Source organism: Canis aureus, chromosome 20 (assembly GCF_053574225.1).
Source record: "Canis aureus isolate CA01 chromosome 20, VMU_Caureus_v.1.0, whole genome shotgun sequence".
NCBI lineage: Eukaryota > Metazoa > Chordata > Mammalia > Carnivora > Canidae > Canis > Canis aureus.
The window spans coordinates 52393598-52416576 of NC_135630.1; the positions used below are offsets into that span (position 1 = coordinate 52393598).

At 41.3% G+C, this 22979-nt stretch overlaps 1 protein-coding gene and 1 long non-coding RNA gene across 4 annotated transcripts in view; one reads left to right on the forward strand and one right to left on the reverse strand.

Moving 5' to 3' along the window:
- ARHGAP15 (Rho GTPase activating protein 15) overlaps positions 1–22979 on the forward strand; it is a 608201-nt gene that overhangs the window by 554594 nt on the left and 30628 nt on the right. Inside the window, exon 14 of one of the 3 annotated variants that reach the window (XM_077861594.1) lies at positions 7997–8486. The exons of the other annotated variants lie outside the window; for them this stretch is intronic. Coding sequence (XP_077717720.1) covers positions 7997–8018 — 22 coding nt within the window. The 3' untranslated portion in view covers positions 8019–8486. Of the gene's footprint in view, positions 1–7996; positions 8487–22979 lie in introns of those variants that run through there. 3 annotated transcript variants of the gene reach the window in all.
- LOC144291801 (uncharacterized) overlaps positions 15698–22979 on the reverse strand; it is a 129955-nt gene continuing 122673 nt past the window's right edge. Inside the window, exon 3 of the long non-coding RNA XR_013359340.1 lies at positions 15698–15841. This is a non-coding gene — a long non-coding RNA (uncharacterized LOC144291801). The remainder of the gene's footprint in view (positions 15842–22979) is intronic.

Below are 22979 nucleotides of genomic sequence, written 5' to 3' on the forward strand. Positions count from 1 at the left end.
TTCACCCATCCTGACTTTTTTAAAATGGTACTGCCAGCATGTCTGATATTTGGAGGGGGGAAAAATGACACACGGCTAAAGAATGAACTGGAAAGCCCATGAGCTCTCGCCCTTCTCTCTGGTCTTCAAGAGCAATGCTGGTGAAGCTCTGCGCCTCCCGTCAGGCCTCCGACTGTGCAGCTCTGGTGTGCTTTGGAGCAGGCTGTGTTTTTCTGTGCTGTCTTCTGGCACTCCACCCTCTTTCTGTACACTTTGGTCGCTCACCCAACCATAATACCTGATAGCCAACGACTTGCAGGCCACGGGTATTTTTCCTGGAAAATGAGGAACCTGTACAAATTGTTATTTTCTTTTTTCTCTCTCTTTTTTTCTCCCCCCCCCCCTTTTTTTTTCCTGAGGGACAAGGGCTGCAAGTCGTTTGAAATAAGCCAGAAGCCTAATAGCTCCTTTGCTTGTGTATTTGAAATGGCACCCTAATCACTTTGAAGAGCTAATGTACTTCCTATGGGCCTGAAATTTCTCAACTGGACTCCCGTGGCAGAATTTGGCCTGGTAGTTAAGAAAATTAATTACTCTGATCGTGAGGATGAAGCAATAGTTCCCAACTCCCTGTAGTAATCATTAAAATGTCATCTACTTAGGAGACATCTTGGCACAGGATTTATAAGGTTTGTGAGCTGGGGACTAAGGTTCAATGATCCTTCCAGTGGTGGATCCTTGTTTTGGAGGAAGGCTTTGGGAGATAAGGTTTTTAAGACAGCAGTGAAATTATTACTGTACATCTTTTAATCTAACATTTGAATGGTAACATTAGCCACTGCATGATAGGAAACAAAGCAAAACCTAAAATGATTACTGCCCATCTATCACTCTGTTCTCTGTGGTTAGTGGTTGGTCCACCTCACGGGGGTATTTCCCTCATAAGAGGTAAATTTTTTAAGTTTTAAGTCCCATCCTTCTCCACTGTGAATCTTGGCCTTTTACCTAATGGAAAGAAACAGGGATCCGGAATCAGAAGACATAGGCTCAAGTCCCAACCTCAGCCCTTAGAAACTACAACATTAAGAAAACCTTTTAATGTCTTTAATCCTCCCTTTCGGTCATGTGTGAAAAAGGTCAAAAAAATTCACACTTATGAAAATGTCATCTGTGAAATCCTATCTGTCCATTCTTTTTGGAAGTCTTAAATGAGTTCCCACTATATTCCAGGCACTGAACTGATTCGTAGGTTGGCCAGGTATGGCCTGCCCTTAAGCTACCTATAACCCGCCACCTGTGTTTGTTAATAAAGTTTTATTGGAACACATACACACATGTTTATGTATAGCCAAAGGCTGCTTTCATGCAAGAGTCAGATAATTGTGACAAGTTGCACAGGGATAAAAATATTTACTATCTGACCCTTTACAGGAAAAGTTTGATGACCCCTCAACTCAATACTAGAGGCATAAAGAGGACTCCTATCCTCACTTCTCCTATGGTCTCCTGCCATAGATAAATTAGTAAACAATTGCCATATATATGGTGCAAAATAGCCACGGTGACACTATGAGAGCACCAAACGGGAGCTGGAATTTAGCCTAGAGAAACCAAAGAATGCCTCCCAGAGGAGATGGCACGGGCTATCTTTGAAGATGTCAGTTTGGCAGACAGTAGGCCTGCTACAAGCAGGGTACTAAGTACGGAGACGTGTAGAGGAGGAGAATGGTGATGTGTGTGGTGAAGAAATAGTGAATAAGAGATGTAGCAGAACATAAGTCCAGAATGTAGTGAACCAGAGCTAACTCATGAAAAACCTTTTGCAGGCTTTGTTGAGGAATTTGAAATTCATTCTGTAGACATTAGGTAAATCATGGAAGGGTCAGAAGCAGGGAGATTTCTATTTATAAAGATCACAGTCTTTAGAAGTGTGAAGGTTAGCCTGTAGGAGGGCAACCCTAGAGATAGCGAAACCAGTTGTGCGGGTCCAAGCTACAGATCCCAAACCAGGGAGATGACAGGAGGATGGATGCAAGAGGCACAGAGGAGGTGGACTCAATAGGACATGCTCACCAAGGGAGGATTCCCAGGTTTTGAACTAGCTGAGTGGTGATACCCTCAACCCACATAGAGGAAAAGCATAAAATTAGAAGCATGAAAGAAGTTGAAAGTTTGGGGATGTGATGTGAGATTCTTTACACTTCGTTAGCGAATTCCATTTGAGGGTAAGCAATGTCTGTTGGGAATTAGGAAAGGTGATTGAGATCTAAGTATGAATTTGGGAGTCATCAGTTTAAAGATGGTAATGGGGTAAGGTCATGAATAACCCCAAGGGACAGAGTGAAGCCAGAAGAGTACTGAGGACAGATTCCTGGGGTTATATAACATTGAAGGAGTGGCCAGAGGAAGACACCGGGGAAAGAGTCTGAGAATGGCACACATGGTGACAGAAAACTTGGCAAGAGCAGAGATATTATATTTTGTGGTTGAGATTATTACTTCTCCACAGGAGATCTAGTAAATTCTCATGGTAACAGGACATCGGGTAGAATTTCTGGTAATAACCAGCTACTGTTCCATCCTTCATCCTTCCGTTCCTAAGAAATCACAGGAATAAACATAATAACCTCATAGGAAAACCACGTTATTCTATAGCATAATCGGGTCCTGAAAATATTGATAAAGATGGAAATTATAAAGAACTGAACAAGTCCCCTCTGCCATCAGATCTTAGGTTCCAGGAGGGCAGAAATTTGTGTCACACTGATTCTTCTGTATCCCCAGAGCTTAGTACAGAGTCCCACACGTTAGATACGCAGTTATTTTTGTTAAACACATGGAATCACAGGATTTCATTGAACGAGAAAATACTAACCTAATAGCCAGTAATGGTTCCAGTTAAGATCAACTGGAATCTTGGGACCTTGCTAGAGTTCAGACCAGAACCAGGGAATATTCCAGTTTGTGAATATTGGTTAGTAAGCTACGCCTCTCAAGCTTCTCTCTCCTCACCTGATATTTATCTTTTCATCATGATGGAGAGAAAAGCAGGTCTAATTGCAAAAGGATCAATATTAAATATTAAGACTGAGTGTTATGAGACCCTGAGCACAATGAATGAGTGGTAAAAGAGGTTTCCCCCACTGGGGGGTGGGGAGCATGGTCAGGGACTGTGTGACCACCCATCATGGTGGGAGCCTGTTAGGTCAATTCGCTGCAGTCCGGGGTGAGTTGCCAGGGCCTCTGATTTCTTAATAGTCTGGGATATGTAACAGATCTTGCAATAGAAAAACTTCCTTTCACCTCTTCTGTCATTGTTCCCATTACTAAACTAAAGCATCTCTATCACTCCCATCTCCTACCAACCCAACCACCCTGTCCTTCGTTGAGTCCACATCCCATATTGACTTCCTACCACCTTGAGTCATTGAGCATTAGGAAAACAAACAAGCAAAAATGATCTTGATTACAAAAGCTTACCCTCTGCTATGAAGTATATAAAAAATCTGATTCCCCTGTTTAACAGACACACAGCAAACTTCAAAGTGGAAGGGGGAAAAAAAACCAACCAGACCTCAAGTCACCTGATTTCCAGTCCACTAGACCACACTCTGCTTTCTTGCCAATACCAATACTCGATTGTGTTTCCAAGGAAGAAGGAATGGTAAAACAAAGAGTGAAAAAGACCAGCCGACTATGGTAGAGGCACAGGCCTCTATCACTTGAATTCCCTTTTTTTAATTGAACACCAGCTATAATCCCAGATCTTTAAATAAAATTACCTAACTAATTAGTAAATTGACATATTTATATAAGGGGTTTTCTGGCTGTCTGTTCTCTCTCTCTCTTCCTCCCTCCCTCCTTCCCTCCTCCCTCTCTCCCTCTCTCTCCCTGTAACGCATTGCTTTCCACCCGAAACACACCAGGGAAACTTTTATTTCTGGGGCTCTTTTTAAAAACAAGTTCCAAATCCACAGTCATTAATGCTGTGTGTGGAGTGTGCGTGTGCGTGTGCGTGTGCGTATACATGCACACTCGGAGAAAGCATGTTTTTTAAAAGGCGACGATGGTTCTGCCTTTTACCACCTTCTTTCTCCTCTTTAAATGGAAAGCACTGAACCCAGATGCCCAACCACGGAAGATATCCTTCCAGAAGCAGCATCTGGCTTCCTGGCAAGCCCTTCAGGCGAGTTGTTTGGGGAGCTTTGCAGTTGTCTCTCGGTCTGTCACGTGTATCAGATACCGTGGCCTCTCTGGCTGGCATGTCCAGGCAGCTGCCAATTCCTTTCAATTCACCTTTATTTCTGAGAACTAGTTTCCTCATTTTCATTTCTTACCGGACCTATTTTTTTTTTTTTTTTCTCCCCACTGCCCATAAGAACTCCAGGACAAGACGAATTTCTCATTGCCTGTCAACTTCCTTTGCAGGCCTCTGTCTTTTGAACCCGAGTGAAATCCTCAGCCATTTAGTACTACATTAAAATAGGTTACTTTAAATAATATTTCTTAGCCATTTCTTGTCAGCAGAGCTCCTTGTAAACTGTGGGGTCGTTCCCTGAAAAGAAAAGCAAAACATTCCATTGGAGTAATTTATTCTGGTCTGCACACAAGACATGAAAGTATTCTTGACATTTGTGTATTATTTAGCTAAATCATATTGGCTCCCCACATCCTTGTCACACCATGAACAAAAGAGCATCGCAGGACTGGAAAACATGAAGCAACACGGCAGCATTTACAAATAGCACCTGCTTCAGGATACTAAATTTTTAAAGTAGCTTCATTTTTTTTTTACCTGTTTAAATATATATATATATACCTTTTTTTTTTTAACTTCTGAAGGATACTGTGGGGGTTTTTTATGGATAATTGTTAAGAACACAGAGTCCGATGGTAGCCCACGCACAAGGAAGCCGTGACAAGGTGCTGACAAGTCCAGCAGCAGTACCCAGAATGCAGAGGAGAAAGCAGAAATTAGAGCTGCAGGGTGACATCCAGGAATAGTTAACACGGGGTAGCTGCACATTTCCATGTTGTTGTTTTTTTTTTTCCCCTCATGCAAGAAAAAGTGCAGATTATGTATGAGATTTCTGATCTTAAGACTATTGTCTGGGCTGAGAAAAGATGGGACTTAGCAGTGGACAGGAGGAAATCTCAGCCATTAATAATAATTGGTCTGTGGCCAGTGGCGGACTCAACACACACTTGACTTTGAAGAGATACACAACTGAAATCATGGGCTTAACTGGAATGAGAGCGGCTGGGGAACAAGGAAATGAATGTAGGGGCTGTTTGGATCAGGACGTTGGGAAAATCTCCTTTGAAACCATCTGCATGACAGTAGAGCTCAAATTTAAGATTAGAATTTTTAAGTCTGTTTTATCTCTGCCTCAATGACATTTTTTGGTCTGTCATTTTTTTTTCCTTAGGTTAATTTGTTAATGTGCACAAAGGAAGTTGAAAACACATGCAGAACTTAGAAACTTTACACTAAATGTTGCCCTTTGTGTAGAGATGACTGTGTCTCACTTCCAGTAATTTCTTCTCTTCTGTATCATATTTAGTCTTTTTAACCAGATTATTTTCTCTTACATTTCCCCTTTCTTCCCCCCCTGCCTTTCCTCCCTATATCATCATCATCCTTAAATTCTTCCTCCCATTCCCCTCACTCTGGGAATTCTCCTTACCCTCAAGCATTGCCGCCTACATCAATCTACCACTTATTTAGGCCACAAGTACATGTCAGGTAACTCTCGTGATAGATACGGAGCTGGAAGTGAAGACAATTATACCAGGAGGCCAATAGAAATGTTATTCAGTTGTGATGTCTCCCTCCCCGCCCCTGCCAAGTTCACTTCCCCTACCTCATTCTCTCTCCCAACTTGGAGGCTCTGGCCCCTCCTCTTCTCATGAGATTGGCAAGCCAGTCCGTCTTTATAGAGATTCTGTTAGTCTACCCATCTGTTGGAGGAAACCTCTGTTCTTTTTTTTTTTCTTTCTTTTTTTTTTTTTTTTTTCTCATTTTCAAAGACACAAGTAGAACCATCAGGGACAGAGCCATAGCCAGGGGGTAGGCAGGACACTGGCACTCCGGCTCTAACAACACTGTTTTTAGTTTTTAGTTTTCTGCTCTCCATGAACTGACAGTCCGCATACACCTCTTCATAAATATTTTTCCCTTCATCAATTTGTTCACTCATTCATTCATTTCACTCATTAATTAATTCCTTTATTTCCCATAGTGTCTGGGATATGAAAAGAAAAAAGCAATTAGCTCTGCTATAAAGGAATTTTTATCTACTTAATCTGTGTCTCTGTGCTCGGACATCAGAACAAATTTTCTCACATAGTGAAAAGATATACAAAGCGAAATTTTACCTAAATCTGATCCGCTACTCCCCCCCCCCCCATTTGAACACGTTTTTAAAGCAATCATTTCACATCCCAGAAAAATTCTACTCTTAAAACACAACTCTTCTCCAGTTAGAGCACAACTCTTCCTCTTGGCTCCCTGCTCACCCTCCTTTTTCCGCTTCTTTTTCGCTTCCAACTGCCATTCCAGGGTCATAAGGACTTCCCCAGTACTGACCTTTGAGTCATCACGGGAAGGGGATTCCACTCACTCTCCCGAGGCCACATTTCCTGTTTAGGGTTGGAGATCCCCCACAGAGATAGTGAGGCATTTTATGGGTGGTTTACGTGTCCCACTATATTTTTCTAACCAACAGGAAGGGAGAAATGAAATGCATGCCCTGTTCTCTCTGGCCTTGCTCTCCATTCATATCACACTGAAAATAACCAATTCCTAGAGTGCCAAGCTCTTAAAGTAATTCATACTTCCCTGGCAATGACAGGAATTTATCCTTCATCTTGGCAGAGGAAGGCCCATTTTATTCACCCCTTATCACACTCTTGCTATTCTCTGCGTGAGTCTCCCCTCCAACACCCTATAATAGGCCAGGGGGGCCTAGAAGCAAGTGGCCAAACAGGGAAACGAAAGAAATGTTCACTGTCACATTCTAGGAATTTCTGATCCCAAAGCATTCTTACCCAAGAAATGGTAATACCCAAGAAAAGAGGCACGTGGCCGTGCGTGAGACCCTGGCCGTGCAAGAGACCCTGGGAGGTGGAGATAGTGGGAGAAGAGATGGCCAGAGAGACGTTTTGTTGCTCACGAAGGCAGCCACCTGGAAAACACCAGCTAATTAGCAGTCTGTAGCCACACAACACAGCAGGTTAGTACAAGAAGTGAACAATACTTTACCTAATTGAAACTACAGAGCGGACTTAGGTAGACTGCATGCAATTACACAGATTGGAAGGCAGCCAGGACACGGAGGTTAACAATCCCTTCTCTCACAAAAAGCACCGCGGGAACTTTAATGACCACAAGTGGTAAGGGCCGTTATCCTGCAGCCCATCCAAAAGGCCTCACCTCTCACAACCCAGATTCCATCAGAAGTGCTTAAGGGTGTCAACTAATTGGCTGAGGGGTGAGGGGTGGGAGTGTGGGGAGGCGCCCTCTATGGGCGCAGGTGTGCTTGTGCCATGTGAGTAATCCAATCCACCTTTCCCAGGAAATACGCTTTCCAGCACTAGGGTGGAGGGGGCTTCAAAAGACAGGGGACATTTGGGTGAGTCACGAGGTGGCCAGTGGGAGCTGGGAAGGCTCCTCAGCCTCCTTGTTTGGCAGCCAGCACTACTGAGGCCCAAGCATTCCAGAAAGCTCTAGGCTAGGATTTCTTAAACTTGAATGTGTTTACAAATCAGGTCACCTAGAAATCTTGTTAAAAATGTAGATTTTGACTCAGGGGGTCTGGGATGGTTCCTGAGATTCTGCGAAGAGAACAGGCTCACAGGCCCTGCTAATCCAGGAACCACACTTTCAGAAGGCAGTTCTTACTGGGAAGATGGAAGAGATCTCCCTGAACCAGAGAGCAGAGGATGGGCAAAGAGAAAGAGGACTTTAAAAGGAGTTTAGCATCAGAATAATCAAGTTCACTTTCATTTGTCCCAGGAACCAAAGAACAGAAACATGAGAGTCCAACATGGGACATAATCCAATCCAGTCCTAAAATCTACTCACAAGTGGCTTCCACTCTTAGGGGGTGGAAGGAAGCACAGCGTTTGATTCCCTGTACATGTTCCAGGAAGGAGACACCCACCCTGAACAGTGGCAGGATTTTCCACTCACTGGTTAGTGCTGTAGCAGAGACACACCAGCCAGAGCAGTCTGTGATGATGACCTCCCAAGAACCAAAACGGTCTTTCAAGATGAATCCAGAGAAGACAAGATAGCAGAATGCAGACCTTCAAAGCTTGACCAATGGACAGTGAAGGGAGTGATAATCTTCCTTCAAAGCTTTGTAAAATAGAATCAGAGTTGCTGAAAAACATCAAAGAATGGGCCATTTTTAAGCTTATAGTATGTGAATTTAATTTATTGCTGGGTGCTACAGAGGCTTTCATGCTAAAGCCTGCATGTACCATTAAAGATTTAATTGTTAGTTGGACTAATGATTATATTCTTTATCTAGTTATTTCCTAAGTGCTTCTTATACTGATATCTACATAGTTTGTGACTTCTTAATGATAGAATTCACTTTAAATGTGTGGAAAGAAACATACACACACACACCCTTAAAAAAGCAAGACCCAGCTAATCCCTGGTGAAAGGAGTAAGGGTCCCAACGTTGAGACACGCTGTAAACATGCTGTAAACTAGATAAGGCTAGAGTTTAAATATACATTTATCCTAATATATAGCTCATCAGTATAGCTGCAAAAGTGCTATTACTTGCCAAAGATATGTAAATTTAGGATATCATTCAAAATATATCACTTGAAATGCTCAGCTTTCTAAAGCCAGCGTGGTAAAGTACATCTACAAGAAGGAGAAGAACAGAGGTATCCATCAAGGAATCAACAGGATCTATAGAGTGTCTACTCTCTGCTCCATACCACACTGGGGAGAGCTAGGTAATAAAAGAAGTATAAAATAAGAAGTACAAAGTTCTACCTTTGTAGAGCTACTAATCTAATGGGGACAAAGCACTTAAGAAGACAGAGTAGAGAATATTTAACTGTTAAACAGTAGGTACAGAGAGAAATAGACTAAAGGAGTTGAGAAGTCTTCAGTGAAAGGTGGAGATTGAGTTGGGCTTTGATGCACAGGTGGAATTTTAGAAGCACGGGGATGTCTCATAGGTCAGCTTGAGAAAGGCCAAGGGAAGCCAGGATGTGGCTGTAAGCAGCCTGTGCTGTGACAAGAGGCAAAGGAAGAGGAGACCTAAGTGCAGGGAGGAGCCAGGTTATGGATGCACCTGCAGAAAGGTTGGCATTTCATGTCTCAGACTCCATTAGGAACCAAGGCAGGTTATTGAGGAGGTGAAGCACTTCTGTTTTTTAAGTATCTCAAATTGAACAGTATCTCAATATCTCAAAGTTTTTGAACAGTCACATAAAAATGGATTTGGTGATACAAGAGCTGAAGAAAGGGGTTAGAGCAAAGCCAGTTAACTGAGCAGTTATCTTGCCATGACCCGAGAGCAATTATTCCCCTGTTGTCTGTGGAGCTCTGTGAGAAGAGTGTAATTCCTAGACAGATTTTCACAGAAGTCAGGAGGACTTGCTGATAGGTTTGATATGATGGGTGAATGACTGGGAAGAACTGAAGCTAATGCCAGGGTGTCCAATTAGTAGACTAAAGAGAATGGAGATGTCACTAGTGGAAACTGGGTCAACTTTGCGGAGCGCCAGCTAGGTGCCAGGTACTGTTCTAGGAACTTATGAAATATTAAGTAAACCTAACAGAAATTGTTTTGCTCACATGGAGTTTATGCAATACATATAATATAAAGAAATAAATAAAACAAATATGCATAATAAGCAGGAAATGCTACACGTAATAGAAAGCTGCTAAGGAGCTCAAAAAAGTGGGGTAGAGGAAGAGAATCAAGACTGGTGTGAGGATGGTTTACAGTAATAATTAAAGTCTATCGGAAAGAAGGTGAGATTTGAGAAAAGATGGGGAGTGTTTGAAGTGGATATTTGGAGTCAAACATTCCGGGCAGAGATGATACCTAATGTTTGGTATCTTCAAGCTATAGCAAAGCTGAGAGGAAGAGGAGGGAGTCACATCATTGACAAGGCCCTTGTGAGAAATTGGTCTTTTGTTCCAAGTGAAAGGAAAGGGACAACCTGTTGTACAGTTAGGAGCAGGAACCAACAGACATCTATCTTAAAAGAACCAGGGGATGCCTGGCTGGCTCAGTCAGTAGAGAGTGCAACTCTCAACCTCAGGGTTGTAAGTTCAAGCCCCACATTGAGTGTAAATATTACTTAAAAAATAAAATCAAATCTAGAGGCACCTGGTTGGCTCAGTTGGTTAAGCGTCTGCCTTTAACTCAGCTCATAATCTCAGGGTCCTGGGATTGAGCCCTGCTTTGGGCTCCCCACTCAGCAGAGAGTCTGCTTCTCCCTCCCCCCCTGCTTCTCCCCACTCTGTGCTCTCTCTCGCTCTCACTCTCTCTCTCTCTCTCAAATAAATGCAATCTTTAAAAAAAATAAACTAAAACCTTTAAAAGAATCAGTATGCTGAGAACACTTCCTAGGAAAATTGGAAAACTATTTAAATTATTCAGTCACCAATCTAATTGGAAATAGTTATTTGTGGGTAGAAAGTGTTTCAGGCATTCACCTCTGATGGTTTGAGAGAATCTGAAGAAGTGAATTTCCATTCCTCAGTGTGGGGACAACTTTAGGCCTGTCACTTCACCTCTCAGCCATTGTCTGGTCATGTTCAGCACGGGAATAATGCCTAATGTTACCTAACGTGGTGTGTGCGTGTGCGCGCGCACACGCATAATCAAATGAGATAAAGAAAGTGAAAGCCAAGACTATGTACTGTTTTAGAGTTTAAAGGTTTGAAAATCCAAGCAGAGGATCACTCCAGACACTTGATGTTGTACTAAATCCAAGAGGGAGAGTGGAAAGATCACTGGATTGAGAACTAGAAAACCTAAGTTTTTATCTCGACAATGTATTCCTTAATAGTGTCTCTTGGATAGCACAGCTTCTCAGAGCATCTGTTTCCTTCTCTGTGTTAAAGGGGGTTGTGATACCCACATCTCACAGGACTTCACTCAGAGTTACCTGTAAATAAACCCATTGTAAACCATATAGCACCAAAGAGATGAAGTCGTCCTACCACCACTCCTCCCATAACCATAGACAGCTCTAACCAGCCAGTTGGAAAATTGTAATGAATCCTTTTCCTCATCATAGGTGAACTTTAATTCCTCCAGGGCAGGAATCCTTTCTTCTTGGAGTCAGTAGTACCCTGTGTAACTAGCACAGGCTAGTGCAACAGAAGATCTATAACAAATCATTTTAGCAGGTGGGTAAGTGAAATTATGACATTAAAGAAGATGCAGATTTGAGAATCAGAGTTTTAGGGTTAGTGTTGCAAGTTGTGAAAGTGGATGCACTCACCCAAAGAGTTTAGAGCCTCAAGACAGAGCATGGTATTAAACACCACTTCAGGGGCAAGCCCAAGAAGAGTCACTAACCAGCAAAGGGAAGCAAAGAAGAAAGTAAACAGATAATTCAGAATAATCGGCATTGGAACAACCTGGAGATTATCATCAAATACTCTAACTCAACACATAACTTCCGCTCCAAAAGGATCCAAACAAATTTCAATTAGCTGTCATTCCACCAGCCAGAAATCTCTAATAACCCCCCCATTTATCTAATAACCACACTCTCGCACAGAGATAACTCAAGTTCCTAATGAGAGCTTCAAGATTCAGAAGTTCCTTGTGAATTATCAAAGGATAACAACGTGGTGTCCATTGTAATTTTAATATTAATTGTGTTGTTTGATTACTGCTAATCCACAGATGATGATATAATGTAAGTGTTTTCCACCAGGGCATTTGCTTAATCAGAACCTTATACGCCCTGGGCTTTCTAAGGGAAAGAAGTTTACTGGGTATGAAGGAAAATTGCACACAAAAGCATCCTCCCAGCCTGTTTCTGCAGTACATCCTTACCAGGCCATCTTGCACCATACCTAGCCAATAATCTCACTTTGTTGTTCCTTTTTAACTGACGTTTTGGAATTCACCTGAAAACACCAACATGCCAAGACAAAACTTGGCCTGTGGAGGAGACACCATATTCAAAACCAATCTGGAGAAAACAACATACTCAGTACTTTTTTTTTTTTCCATTATGATCTTAATGTTTATTTTAATCAATAACACAATTTGAGGATGATAGCTCAGTCCTAGGAAAATCGGCCTCCAGGCAATAAAGAGTTAAGACCAGAAAGTTCACTCCCTGTGCCCTTATTCCAATCCCTTCTTCCCTGCGGTACCACAAAATGAATAATGCCTTAGACATAGTTTTTGCAATGCTAATATTTGAACAGTAAAAGATACCTTAAGACCTTCATCAAGATTTTTTAAGGCCTCATTTAATGTCAGTGTCAAGGTTCTGTGACGAATAATTAATATAACAAAACAAGGTCTATGTGCCCATCGATTGCCAGGGGATTTATGCAGGTGACTCATTAATGCTGCAGGGGGTTCTGCATGTAAATCCCAAAGCCTCGATAGGGAAATGGGACCCAATGATTTTTTCCCCCTATAAAAAACACAAACAATGACAAGTATAAAAGCAGATAACCTGAATATCTATACAAACCGCTATATGGCTTGTAAAAGTTTTCCATTTACATCCTGTCACCTCTTCTTTTCACATGTATAAAAGATGGGACAATTACTTCAACAAACCTACCCATATAAATCAACGCAGTTTTGCTGTGGGAAGACTGGGTGTTTAAGGCATTTAATATTTCAGCATTGCCAGATTATCACCCGGATCCATTTCGTTTTGTGGTCAAGTGCATGATTAGCACTGTGACAGGATATTGGCCATTTTCGTATGAAGATCTGCAAATCCTAGTAAACAAATACCAGTTGGAAAAATTAAGAACAAGTCTGTGGACTGGAATGCACCCTACTTGTAATGGGAACAAAAAGCTGGCAATCAAATCTAAAGAAAAAGCTAAATCACAGCAGAATGACCTACTTTAAGGCATTTGCCAAAGAGGCAGTGTTTTTAGACAGCTCTTCTGAAGTAGCGTCTTTCTGTCTATGCCATCTGCAGATTTATTATTGCCTGAAAAAAACAACCAAAAAAAAAAAAAAAAAGCTCTATTTGAATGATACTAAGAGCCTGGTCTATAGGAAAGATTCCAGTATTGTGGGCACCACACCCACACCTACTGATGTGGTCCAAGGTTTTGCTTTAGAGGCACCTAATTAAGAAACCCTGACTCATTTACATGGAGACGTTTGATCTAAATTACACTCCAAACCGCACCAAATTGGGAGCATCTGTGAATGTGAAATGTTTGTTCCCTGTGACGGCTAGAACAGGGCCAGCTCTGGACGGCACATGTTCAAGTGACGAAAAATATTTCACATGTAACGTACTTCTGAGACCCACTTTTCCACTAATAATTCATAGTGATCCTAACCAGTATCTGTACTTCCACAATTATTTCAGGCTGTGAAAAATTATGTCACTTTTTTTTTTTTTCCAACAACTAGAAAGAGGTAGAAGACCACCTACTTTGTCTGTTGTCATTGATAAAAGGCCTTCAGTGCAGCCAATAGCAACGAGGCAAGGCTGCATGGTGGCAGAGGCTGGTCATTATATAAATCTATCTCTTTAACTTGGGACCCAGACATGCAGAGCAACCATCTGAAGGGATACGTCGCAAGGATGTCCCCTCTCATCCCTGCCTTGACTTCCCTGGTTTCCCACTTGACTTGCCGATTCTTAGCAAAGGTTTGCCTTCCAACTCCTTTAGGGCTGTATGTGCGTCCAGGATGCGCTGCCCATAAATGTGAGGAGACGGACACGTTCAATGAGAGGGCATTCAGGTGCAGTCCCTTTCGTTTCCATCAGGCAACATGTCTAAGAGAGTTAAATTAAAAAAACAAAAAAACAAAAAAACAAAAAACAAATTCTGCCGTTGGATGCTAGGAGCAGTACTCAGCACATAATCCTCAGGAGAGAGTGCTGTGTTTTAAGTACAAATAAACAGTGTTTTATGGCCGTGGCCGACCCTGCACTCTGGCACCTGATGGCCACTGTACCTTTCGAGGCCACATATCACCTATATTTCAGCAGGAGCCCAAGGAATCAGAAAGAAACTTTAAAAAATAATTCCAGATTTTTTTTTTGCCTAAGAAGGATATTAATGCATTGATCTCATGTACTGTTTTTTGCAGTAGCTAGAATGAAATTTGAATATATTAATATTTTCAGCAGCAGAGCCCAGGGAGCCCAGCTAATAACTTATGCATGGATACGTAGATATACTTCAGACAGAGGTAAGGTTTTCAGCTCTCATGTTGGTAATACTTAGAGAGATCGAATGAAAGGGGCTGTTCTCCCCGCGTCTTTGTTGTGGGCATGCATTGTCACAGTATGGAGCCAGAGTTCTTCTGGTTGTCTACACAGCCTGGATTCAATAAACTGTTATATATGCATATTATGACAATGTGGTCAAGGAAACCAGATTTTTTTACTCTACCTTCAAGTGCCTCTGTAGTCTAAATCTGGTGCTTATTTTTCTCGTCCCCATTCAATATGTTAACATATTCATAATTTAATACAGGTTACATTCATTTTATAATTAAAGTTATGGACTCGGTTGGAAAAGCATTCTGACTATACTATATGAAAAATAGCTTTTTCTCGATTGTACTCTATGGTTCCGTGTCAATCCTAAATCTGGATGGTCCCAGACTATATCAGCCTGCTAGGGTTGCCACAACAAAATACCATAGACTGGGTGACTTAACAGAAATTTATTTTCTCACACTTCTGGAGGCTAAAAGTCCAAGAGCAGAGTGCCAGCAGATTGGCTTCTCCCGAGACCTCTCTCCTTGGTTTGCAGGTGGCCGTCCTCTCTTCCTCTCTCTCCCTGTGTCCTCGTATGGTCTTTCCTCTGTGAGCACACCAGGTTTCCCTGGCGTCTTTTTTTTTTTTTTTTGTCCCAATTTCTTCTTCTTGTGTTGGATGAGGGCCCACCTAATGGTCTCATTTTAACTTACCCAGCAAAGGCCTTACCTCCAAATACAGTCACATTCTCAAGGTACTAGGGGTTAGAGCTTCAACGAATGAATCTGGGGGCCAGGGGATCCATAATGCAGCCCATCACAGAGACCAGGGATATTTTCGAATGCATGAGGCTGACATGCCCCATGCCAAAGGGGTGTCTGCAAGACCCAAACTGAATGTTAGGTTAATAGTTTTTTAAACCTGTAGTAGTGTTTCGGTGTGATTGTCAGACACTTTCTCCATCAAGAAGAAACAAAGATGACTTTCTCAGGCTTGGGAGGGGGCAAGCAGCATCATGAGGCTTCTCTTACCTTCTCGCCAGACTGGGAGGAAGCAGTTACTGAGTACAGTAAGCGTTACCACAGTGCAGGCCCAGCTCCACCCCGCCTTCAGGGACCCCTGGTCTAGAGGCCTAAGTGCCTCCCTCTCCATTACTGCGGCCCTCCATTAGGAACAGATAATGCGAGAGATATCACTTTCACAATAAAACAGTGCACTTACACCACACCTTTCAACTCAGCATTTCCAAATGCTTTAAAAATCATTATTATTTTTATTATTTATTTGTGGAATCCCAGCAGTCTACTCAGCACTGGGAAGTACAGTCAAAGCCACAGAGCTTCAGTCTCAGTCTTGCAGACTTCAGTGACGCTCAAGGGCCCCACCTTGATGTGCCAGTAAAAAATCGGAAGGTGGATGTCCGTATATGCACGCTTACCTCGAGAAAAAGGGAAGAGAAACTTGCTTGAGTTATTCTGCTCCTTGACTGGCTGAAGACATTTAGAAAAGAGCTGTTGTAGGGTGTTGTTCCTATAAACCAGTAACAAAACCAAGAGGAAAAAAAAAAAAAAAGCAAGAAAGCACATACATAGTTTTGGACCTAAAATTCAGAAAATGGCAATGAATCGCCCTAATCAAGGGCAACTACAATAACACTTTAAAGGGGTTATTAATCAATGCAGGAAGAAGAAATCAATCATGCTCTGCATATTGTTCAATGGTCATTATTTCCTGGGTCAAATCTGCTTGACATTCAATTTAATACAGTCTTTCATCAAGCTGAAAAGCCCTGGAGAAACTTTCACTGGCCACCCACATGTTCCAATAGGGCTGGTGCCTCATCCACCTCAGTTCTGTTTTCTGGCTTTTTATCGTCGTTGCATATTTCTGCCTTCTCCTGAAAGGATTCTCCTGCTTTACACACCTTCCAAGGTGGTGAATCTGTGTTGTCTGTTCCTATAAGGCTAGAACCTGGTCCAGTGTCTGACACACAGTGGGTACTCAATAAATATTTGTGAGATGAGGGAGCAAGTTGTCACAGGACGCTTCAAAGCAGTCTGCAAGTGCATTTGACACATCCTGCTCCCTCAACGAAGTTATAAACTAAGACAGATGGCAACAAAGCAGAGATAGTCCAGATGCAGATTAAAAATCTAATGAAATAATGATTTCGATTGCTCGAAATCAAAGTGACCAAATGCATTTGTAGAAAGTATATGTTGAAAGTTATCTTGCCTAGTGTTGAAGTTAGCCAGTGGTTTTTTTTTTTTTTTTTTTTTTTTTTTTAGAAGAAGTAGAGTTCAAGAAAATTTGTGATGATGGGAGAGAGAAATCATAAACTGGAAGGGGTTGTAGAACATGAGCTGGGCGGGAGTGGGGGGGGGGTCACTGAAGGTCGAAATAGAGATCATTAAGTGGGCTCAGTAGATCAGAGGAGGCAAAGGAGTCAGAGACGTAGAGAAAAGTTAGATTACTTGGGGTGTTCTTTGAAAAGTAAAGACCACCGGGTATAGAAACGTACTCCAAGGATATTGTTAGAAACATGGGAACATCATTAGCAACATGATGGAGGAAATAATACAGTAGAAACTCAGGAAATAAGAGCTGCCATAATGCAGCCAAAGTGAGGAGCATGTTTATTGGGTCTCTTGCCTCCTACTGTTGGTCACCATCCTGGGCAGTTCTACGTGACACCCAGACTTGGGACCTTAGGTCGGGTCCAAACACACAGTATAATCATACACCTTTCTCAGTCCACATGGAGAGTACATCACAAAAGCGTGTTTCCTGTTTTTGAGTAAAATATGCACTTTTTCTTTGTCTTTCACCATCACCAATTGGTAATGCAGAAAGGCTATCTATCCTTGTGTGTCAGGCTGTTCTGAGGCTTAAACATCCTGAGCCCCCTCAGAGGAAGGATGCTGCAAAGCAGAGGGGAGTGTGGCGTGTTCTGAAAATGAGTGAACTAAGCCACTGAGAAGCTGCTGGGCTCATCTCGAAACCCACCAAGTAGCAGCAGCACAGCCAGAAACAGAGTTCAAAAGTCAAAAGTGCCTGACTCCCCTAAATTAAAACAATGTCAAAAAATTTCAAATTGCATGGCGTGGCTCGAGCTGCTTTATTTTATTTTGTATTTAGATCTCACATGTTTACATTCCAAAGTGTGATGTCTCTTTAAAAATGCAACTGTTGAGTTTAAAATCAGGAAGTAAGTAAAGTGGCTTCACAGAGAGACGCATATGGAAGGTTTTTGTTTTGGGGGGTGGGGGGAGGAGTTGGTTTTGTTTTTAGTTCTTTGGAATTTCAGTCCAATCAACACCTAGGCCACTCCTTAAAAAAGAAAAAGAAGAAGAAAAAGAAAATCCTTTTTTTTCTTTTTGTTTTTCTCTTTCTTTCTTTCTTCCTTTCTTTTTAATGATTCAGTGTGCAGAGACTTCCTTGCCGACATCTGGGAGTTTAACCAAAGACATCCAAAAGGCAAGTAGAGGTACAGCAACAATAGTGAGCATCTAACCTTTATTCTCATTTTCAATAGGGAAATGCTTTATAGGTTTTCAAGATGTCAGTGCCCAAAGGGAAACTTTTCAATCCTCTCATTTCAAAGATGAGCAAACCTGGAAAGTCCCGGGTCATCTGGCCGGTTTGCAGGTCCTATAACACAAGTTTACTTCAGTGGTGGGGAAAAGAAATGGAAATGAGCCACCTTGAAGGCACTTGAGCTCCAACTGGCTAGTTATTCTGAGAAGTTAAATAGGATTCTGAGATTTGCAGTTTCCAACAGGCATGATTTCTCACAGAGGTCCCCTTTCAAAAGAAATTGCCAGTACTCCCTCGCTCTCTTAGCTTTACCTGGAATCCTAACCCTTACTTCCATGCTTGAATGCGTCACTCCACCAGACGCATGGATTTTCTCATGGATGCCACTGTACTGCCTGCATCCCCATCTGGAAGGGTTGGCCCACACTCCTCTGCTCCTATCCAGGTTCCTTTCTATGCTGTCTGCCCTTCCCAGATCCTATCACTTCTTCATAGAATCTGACTCAATGCCCAGCTTTTTAAAAATTTGCTTGATCAGAGATCTGGCCCTATCTGAAGAGGTCTTACCTACTCTCTACTCATAGCCCTTCTTATGAACAGCCATACGGGGGACTTGAACACTCACCTACAGCATAGTGAATCTAGTAAGCCAAAGCCTATCCTTGTGTTTTTTAATTCTTCCAGAATGCCTAGCATCAAGAGACACAATTTATTGAGCCCTAACCGTGTGTCCCATACTTTGCTGGATATTTAAAATATATTATCTCAATTTAGGAACCCTATAAAATAGGCATTATACTCAATTGATGTAGCCCAAATCTAGCATCCAGAGGGACCACGTTATTTTTTTTTCCTAGATCAGCCAACTAAAAAGTGGTGGCACCAGTGTTAGAATCGGGTCTGTCTGAACCCAAAGATCCTATACCTAACTCCAATGTGAAGCCGCCTCCCTTCTGAGTAACCTGCACATAAAAGTCACTAAATATTTGTGGATTTCATGAGTTGGTGAATGAATGAGTAAATTAACATGGAACCTGTTCCCTGCACCAGCCTGACTTGCAAAAGAGAAAATAATAAGAAATTGTGAATCGTGGTGCCTCTGAACAGATGTAGTCACATAGAGAGTACAAGGAAAACAGAACTGTTTTTGGAAGTTAGCAGAACATTTGATCACTGGTCGTCTACCTGGAAGTGATATGACTCACAGGGAATGAAGCAAGTCTCCAGTCAAACTTGGCAAGCATTTGGAACTTTAGATCATGCATCTTAAATATTCTACGAACTTCACCCCTTATTTTCCCTCTGCTCTTGTTTTCTTACTCATTTGAAATGTAGCTTAACTTTTTTTATATCAAATGCATGTTTTGTATATAGTAAATGCTTTTATTTGATACAGTGGAAGTATAAATCACTTTAGTACATAATAAAATTAATTAAGAAAATAAAACTGGTACTCAAATGCACAGAACAAGTTGAGACATGTTTATCCAAAGGATAGAAGTGGATGGCTCATGGCTTCATGTATCACTTCAGCCAAGCATAGGACTAGAATTACGAAGTTGTATTTCAGGGAAGGTCTGAAGTGTGTGGAGTTCCAGGAGGTATGTAAAGATACAACCCATCAGTATTAAAATCAAAAGAGTTTAGAGGCCAATGAAGCCTCTACAGGATTTTCATAGAATTAAAAAAAAAAATTAAGAAAAAATCCCAGTAAATAGTACAAATGTCTGAGTTTTAAAATGAGTTTTTCTTCAAACACCATAAAATTTGCAAACTGATATTTTGAAACACAGAGATGGGAATTGACTAAGACTGAAAGATATGGTTTTCTTGAAGTTTCTTGGTGAATTAATACCAAGACAATAAAGAAAAGCACATGTCATGACTGAGGCCACCTTCAGTTGTGTTTTCTAATGGTAACAGAGGCTGGGAACCACTGACCTAGTCCAGTCATATCACACCAATACTTCAATTTTAATAAAGAAAGGCCTTGTTCAGATTTCTCCAGTTGTGCTAAGCAGCAGTGACATTAAGGCGACTCTCGGTTCATGGGAACCCACTTAATTCAGTGAATGAGCCATAGAAAGGGAATCGGTTAGGAAAAGGGAGAGTATCTCTTACCAGATTGTCATTGCCCTCTGCTTTGTCAGTGGATGTTATTGTCTACGACATATTCTCAAGGGCCTCCAAAGAATCAGAGTCAAGCCCTTTTTAAGAGTGTTGAAAGGATGGGTATCTGATTTGTTTTAACTGCAGGCATGTGTGTGACCAAATAAAGCAGATCCCTGAAGAGTCTTTTTCCAGATGTATATATGACATTTGTACTTTATCTGAGCCCATTTTGGAGAGTGAAGGCCTTTCAAAAGTCATATAATCTGTGTGGATTGAGGGTTTGACACGCTCAAGAACCCAGATTTCAATTTCTAGTTACATCAGTGAGCTGTACCTTCAGTTACCAATTTCAATTCTAAAATAGAAAAATTAAAAGTGCCCCAACTTTGTTTTTCAGAAAACACTGTGGCGAATTTAACAAACCTATACCTGCAACTCATGTGTGAGAAGACAAGCTACCATAAGTTTTCAGTCAGAAACTATCTTTAGATTTATTCAGAGACTAGAATTGATTTCTATTTTTCTCACTTGCTCAGTCTATGCACTTGTGAAGCAAGAATTTTGCCTCTCTCTGTTAAAGGGTTCTATCTATGAAGATAGAGGTTCAAGGTCTTGAGGAGTCTTCCAAGTCTTTAACAGTCATCATAGAAGCCCAGATTGTAATTATAGTATCTATGATCTATTTTTCTTAAAAAATATAGCCTGATCTAAGTTTATTTTTACAAAAAAAATTAAATATAACTTAACAAAACCTACAAATTCAAATACATCTTTATTCTAAACTTAATTTGCTTTTATCTCGGCCTGCCCTCATTCATGCTAATATTTGATTCGTAAGCTTCATCTTTTCATGGAGCGTCCAGCCTGACTAGTCTAGGATATGAGGGCAGTGCTCACCTTGGTTTCAGTGTGCATGAGCACCAACTGCCCCTCCGTACAATCGCAGTCCTTTTCTCGGCACAGATAACCAGGGCCGGCAGCAAAGGGTGAAGGAGATCCATCATGAAATGTCTGGTGTCAATGTGCTCTCTTGATTTACTTAGTGACCTTCAGCGTGCAGCCACACTCCTGACCCTCATGAGATGGAGCCTGAGGGGGAAATGGCACTGGGTACCAATTCCTATGTCCTGTTGTTCTGTGGTCTCAATTAAGTGCTAATTAATTAGCACTGGCATCTTTGGCATTGCTTGTCAAATTGCATTTAGGAGTATCTTTTCAGTGTTTACATATCAGTAGTCCAAAATCCACAGCTAAAAATCCCACGTGTGACTACATCCTTTGTCTTCCTTTTCAAAACTATGTTTTAAAATGCAGAAAATATATCCATAACCACTGCAGGTAGCTTTCAAATACAACAAATAGGAATTGGTATTGTCAATTTTGATTAATAGTACTTCATTAATAAACATCCTGTTATTCAGTCTCCACCTGCACTTGCTGATGTTGCCTGGAATCAATTAACTCATATAATTTGATTTATTTTACAAAGACATTTTGGGATGTGCTGTGCTGATGATAAAGGTCCTATTTTAACAGTTCTTGATTGCAAGTTAGATTGTACCTGAATGGATTTCTGTTTCTGCATGGATATGTATACATGAGTGTGTGTTTTGCAAGGGAGTAGGAAGCAAATACTGCTTGAAGAAGTCTTGAATTAAAGCATTAATTTTAAAACATGGTGGGTGGTATTCCTCCTTAATATTCTGACTTTCTCTTAACGGCCCTAAAAAATACAGATCTTGAAATGTTATGTATTCTTCCTTAATCAAGCTATTTTACTTAGCAGGTTGGTGAGTCTTCTTTTAAATCAAAGAGCAAAATGTGTTACTAAGCACCAAAACTAAAACACCAGCTAGGGCTAAGATATTAAAGCCAGATATTAGATTCAGCTTTATGTATAATTTTGTTTTGTTTTGTTTTAGATGTAATTTCTCTTTCTCTCCTAAATATTTACAAGCCATGGCTTCTGGATCAATCCATTTGATCCCAATTATGTACATTACGAAAACATATCCTAGATTTCTATAGGTACTCGAGACATGCTAAGTGTGGTGTAAGTGACAAAAGTCTAACTCAAACGGTTCAGAGGAAAAAAAAAAAGAATTTACTGGTTTACTTAACTGAAAGTTGCATGATTAGATGGGACTTTGGGCATGACTAGATCCAAGTGTCCAAAGGGTATTGCCAGGAATTTGCCTCTTTCCACCTCCAAACTGCTCATCTCTTGGTTAGCTTTATTTTCACTTAAAATGCTTTCCTTTCCTCCTGGCAGCAAGATGGTAGCAGCAGGATTGAATCGTACCAGCTTAGCATCCTCAGGGGCAAGTAAACTTCTCTTTTGTTGTGGGAATTGAAAATTCCCAGGAATAATTCTCCTTGGCCTGGCTTGGATCCCTTGTTTATTCCATACTTGTTCCTAATCCATTCACTGTGGCAGAGGAATGCAGGGCTCTCATGAGTCAGATGTGGGATACAAGCCCATCCCTGGAGCCAAGGACTAGGACAACTCCACTCAAAACACAGAGATTGGGAGTGGCGTGGAGGCACTTTGCCCCAAAGATGGTCTTACCAAAAGCAAGAAAAAATGATGAACAGAAGGGGGAAAAATTCCACATATTCACAGTAGTAAATTATAACTACAATCTCCTATTTTCCCAACATCACTAACCTATCTCTTATCATAATGCTTCAATCATTACTTCAGTAGAAGTAAATGAAGGCCAAGTTACGTTAAGGACCACTGGTGTCTATACGTAAGGAACGTTTCCTATCTCTAATTCCCATTTTCTAGAGAAATGACATCAAAGCCCATGAAGCAGAACTGAAAGAGTATCTATCCATCCACCCATGCATTCCCTCATCCATGTAACGCTAATGAGGCCCTATGATGAGATAGGCACTGAACTAGGCACTAAAACTACAAAAAT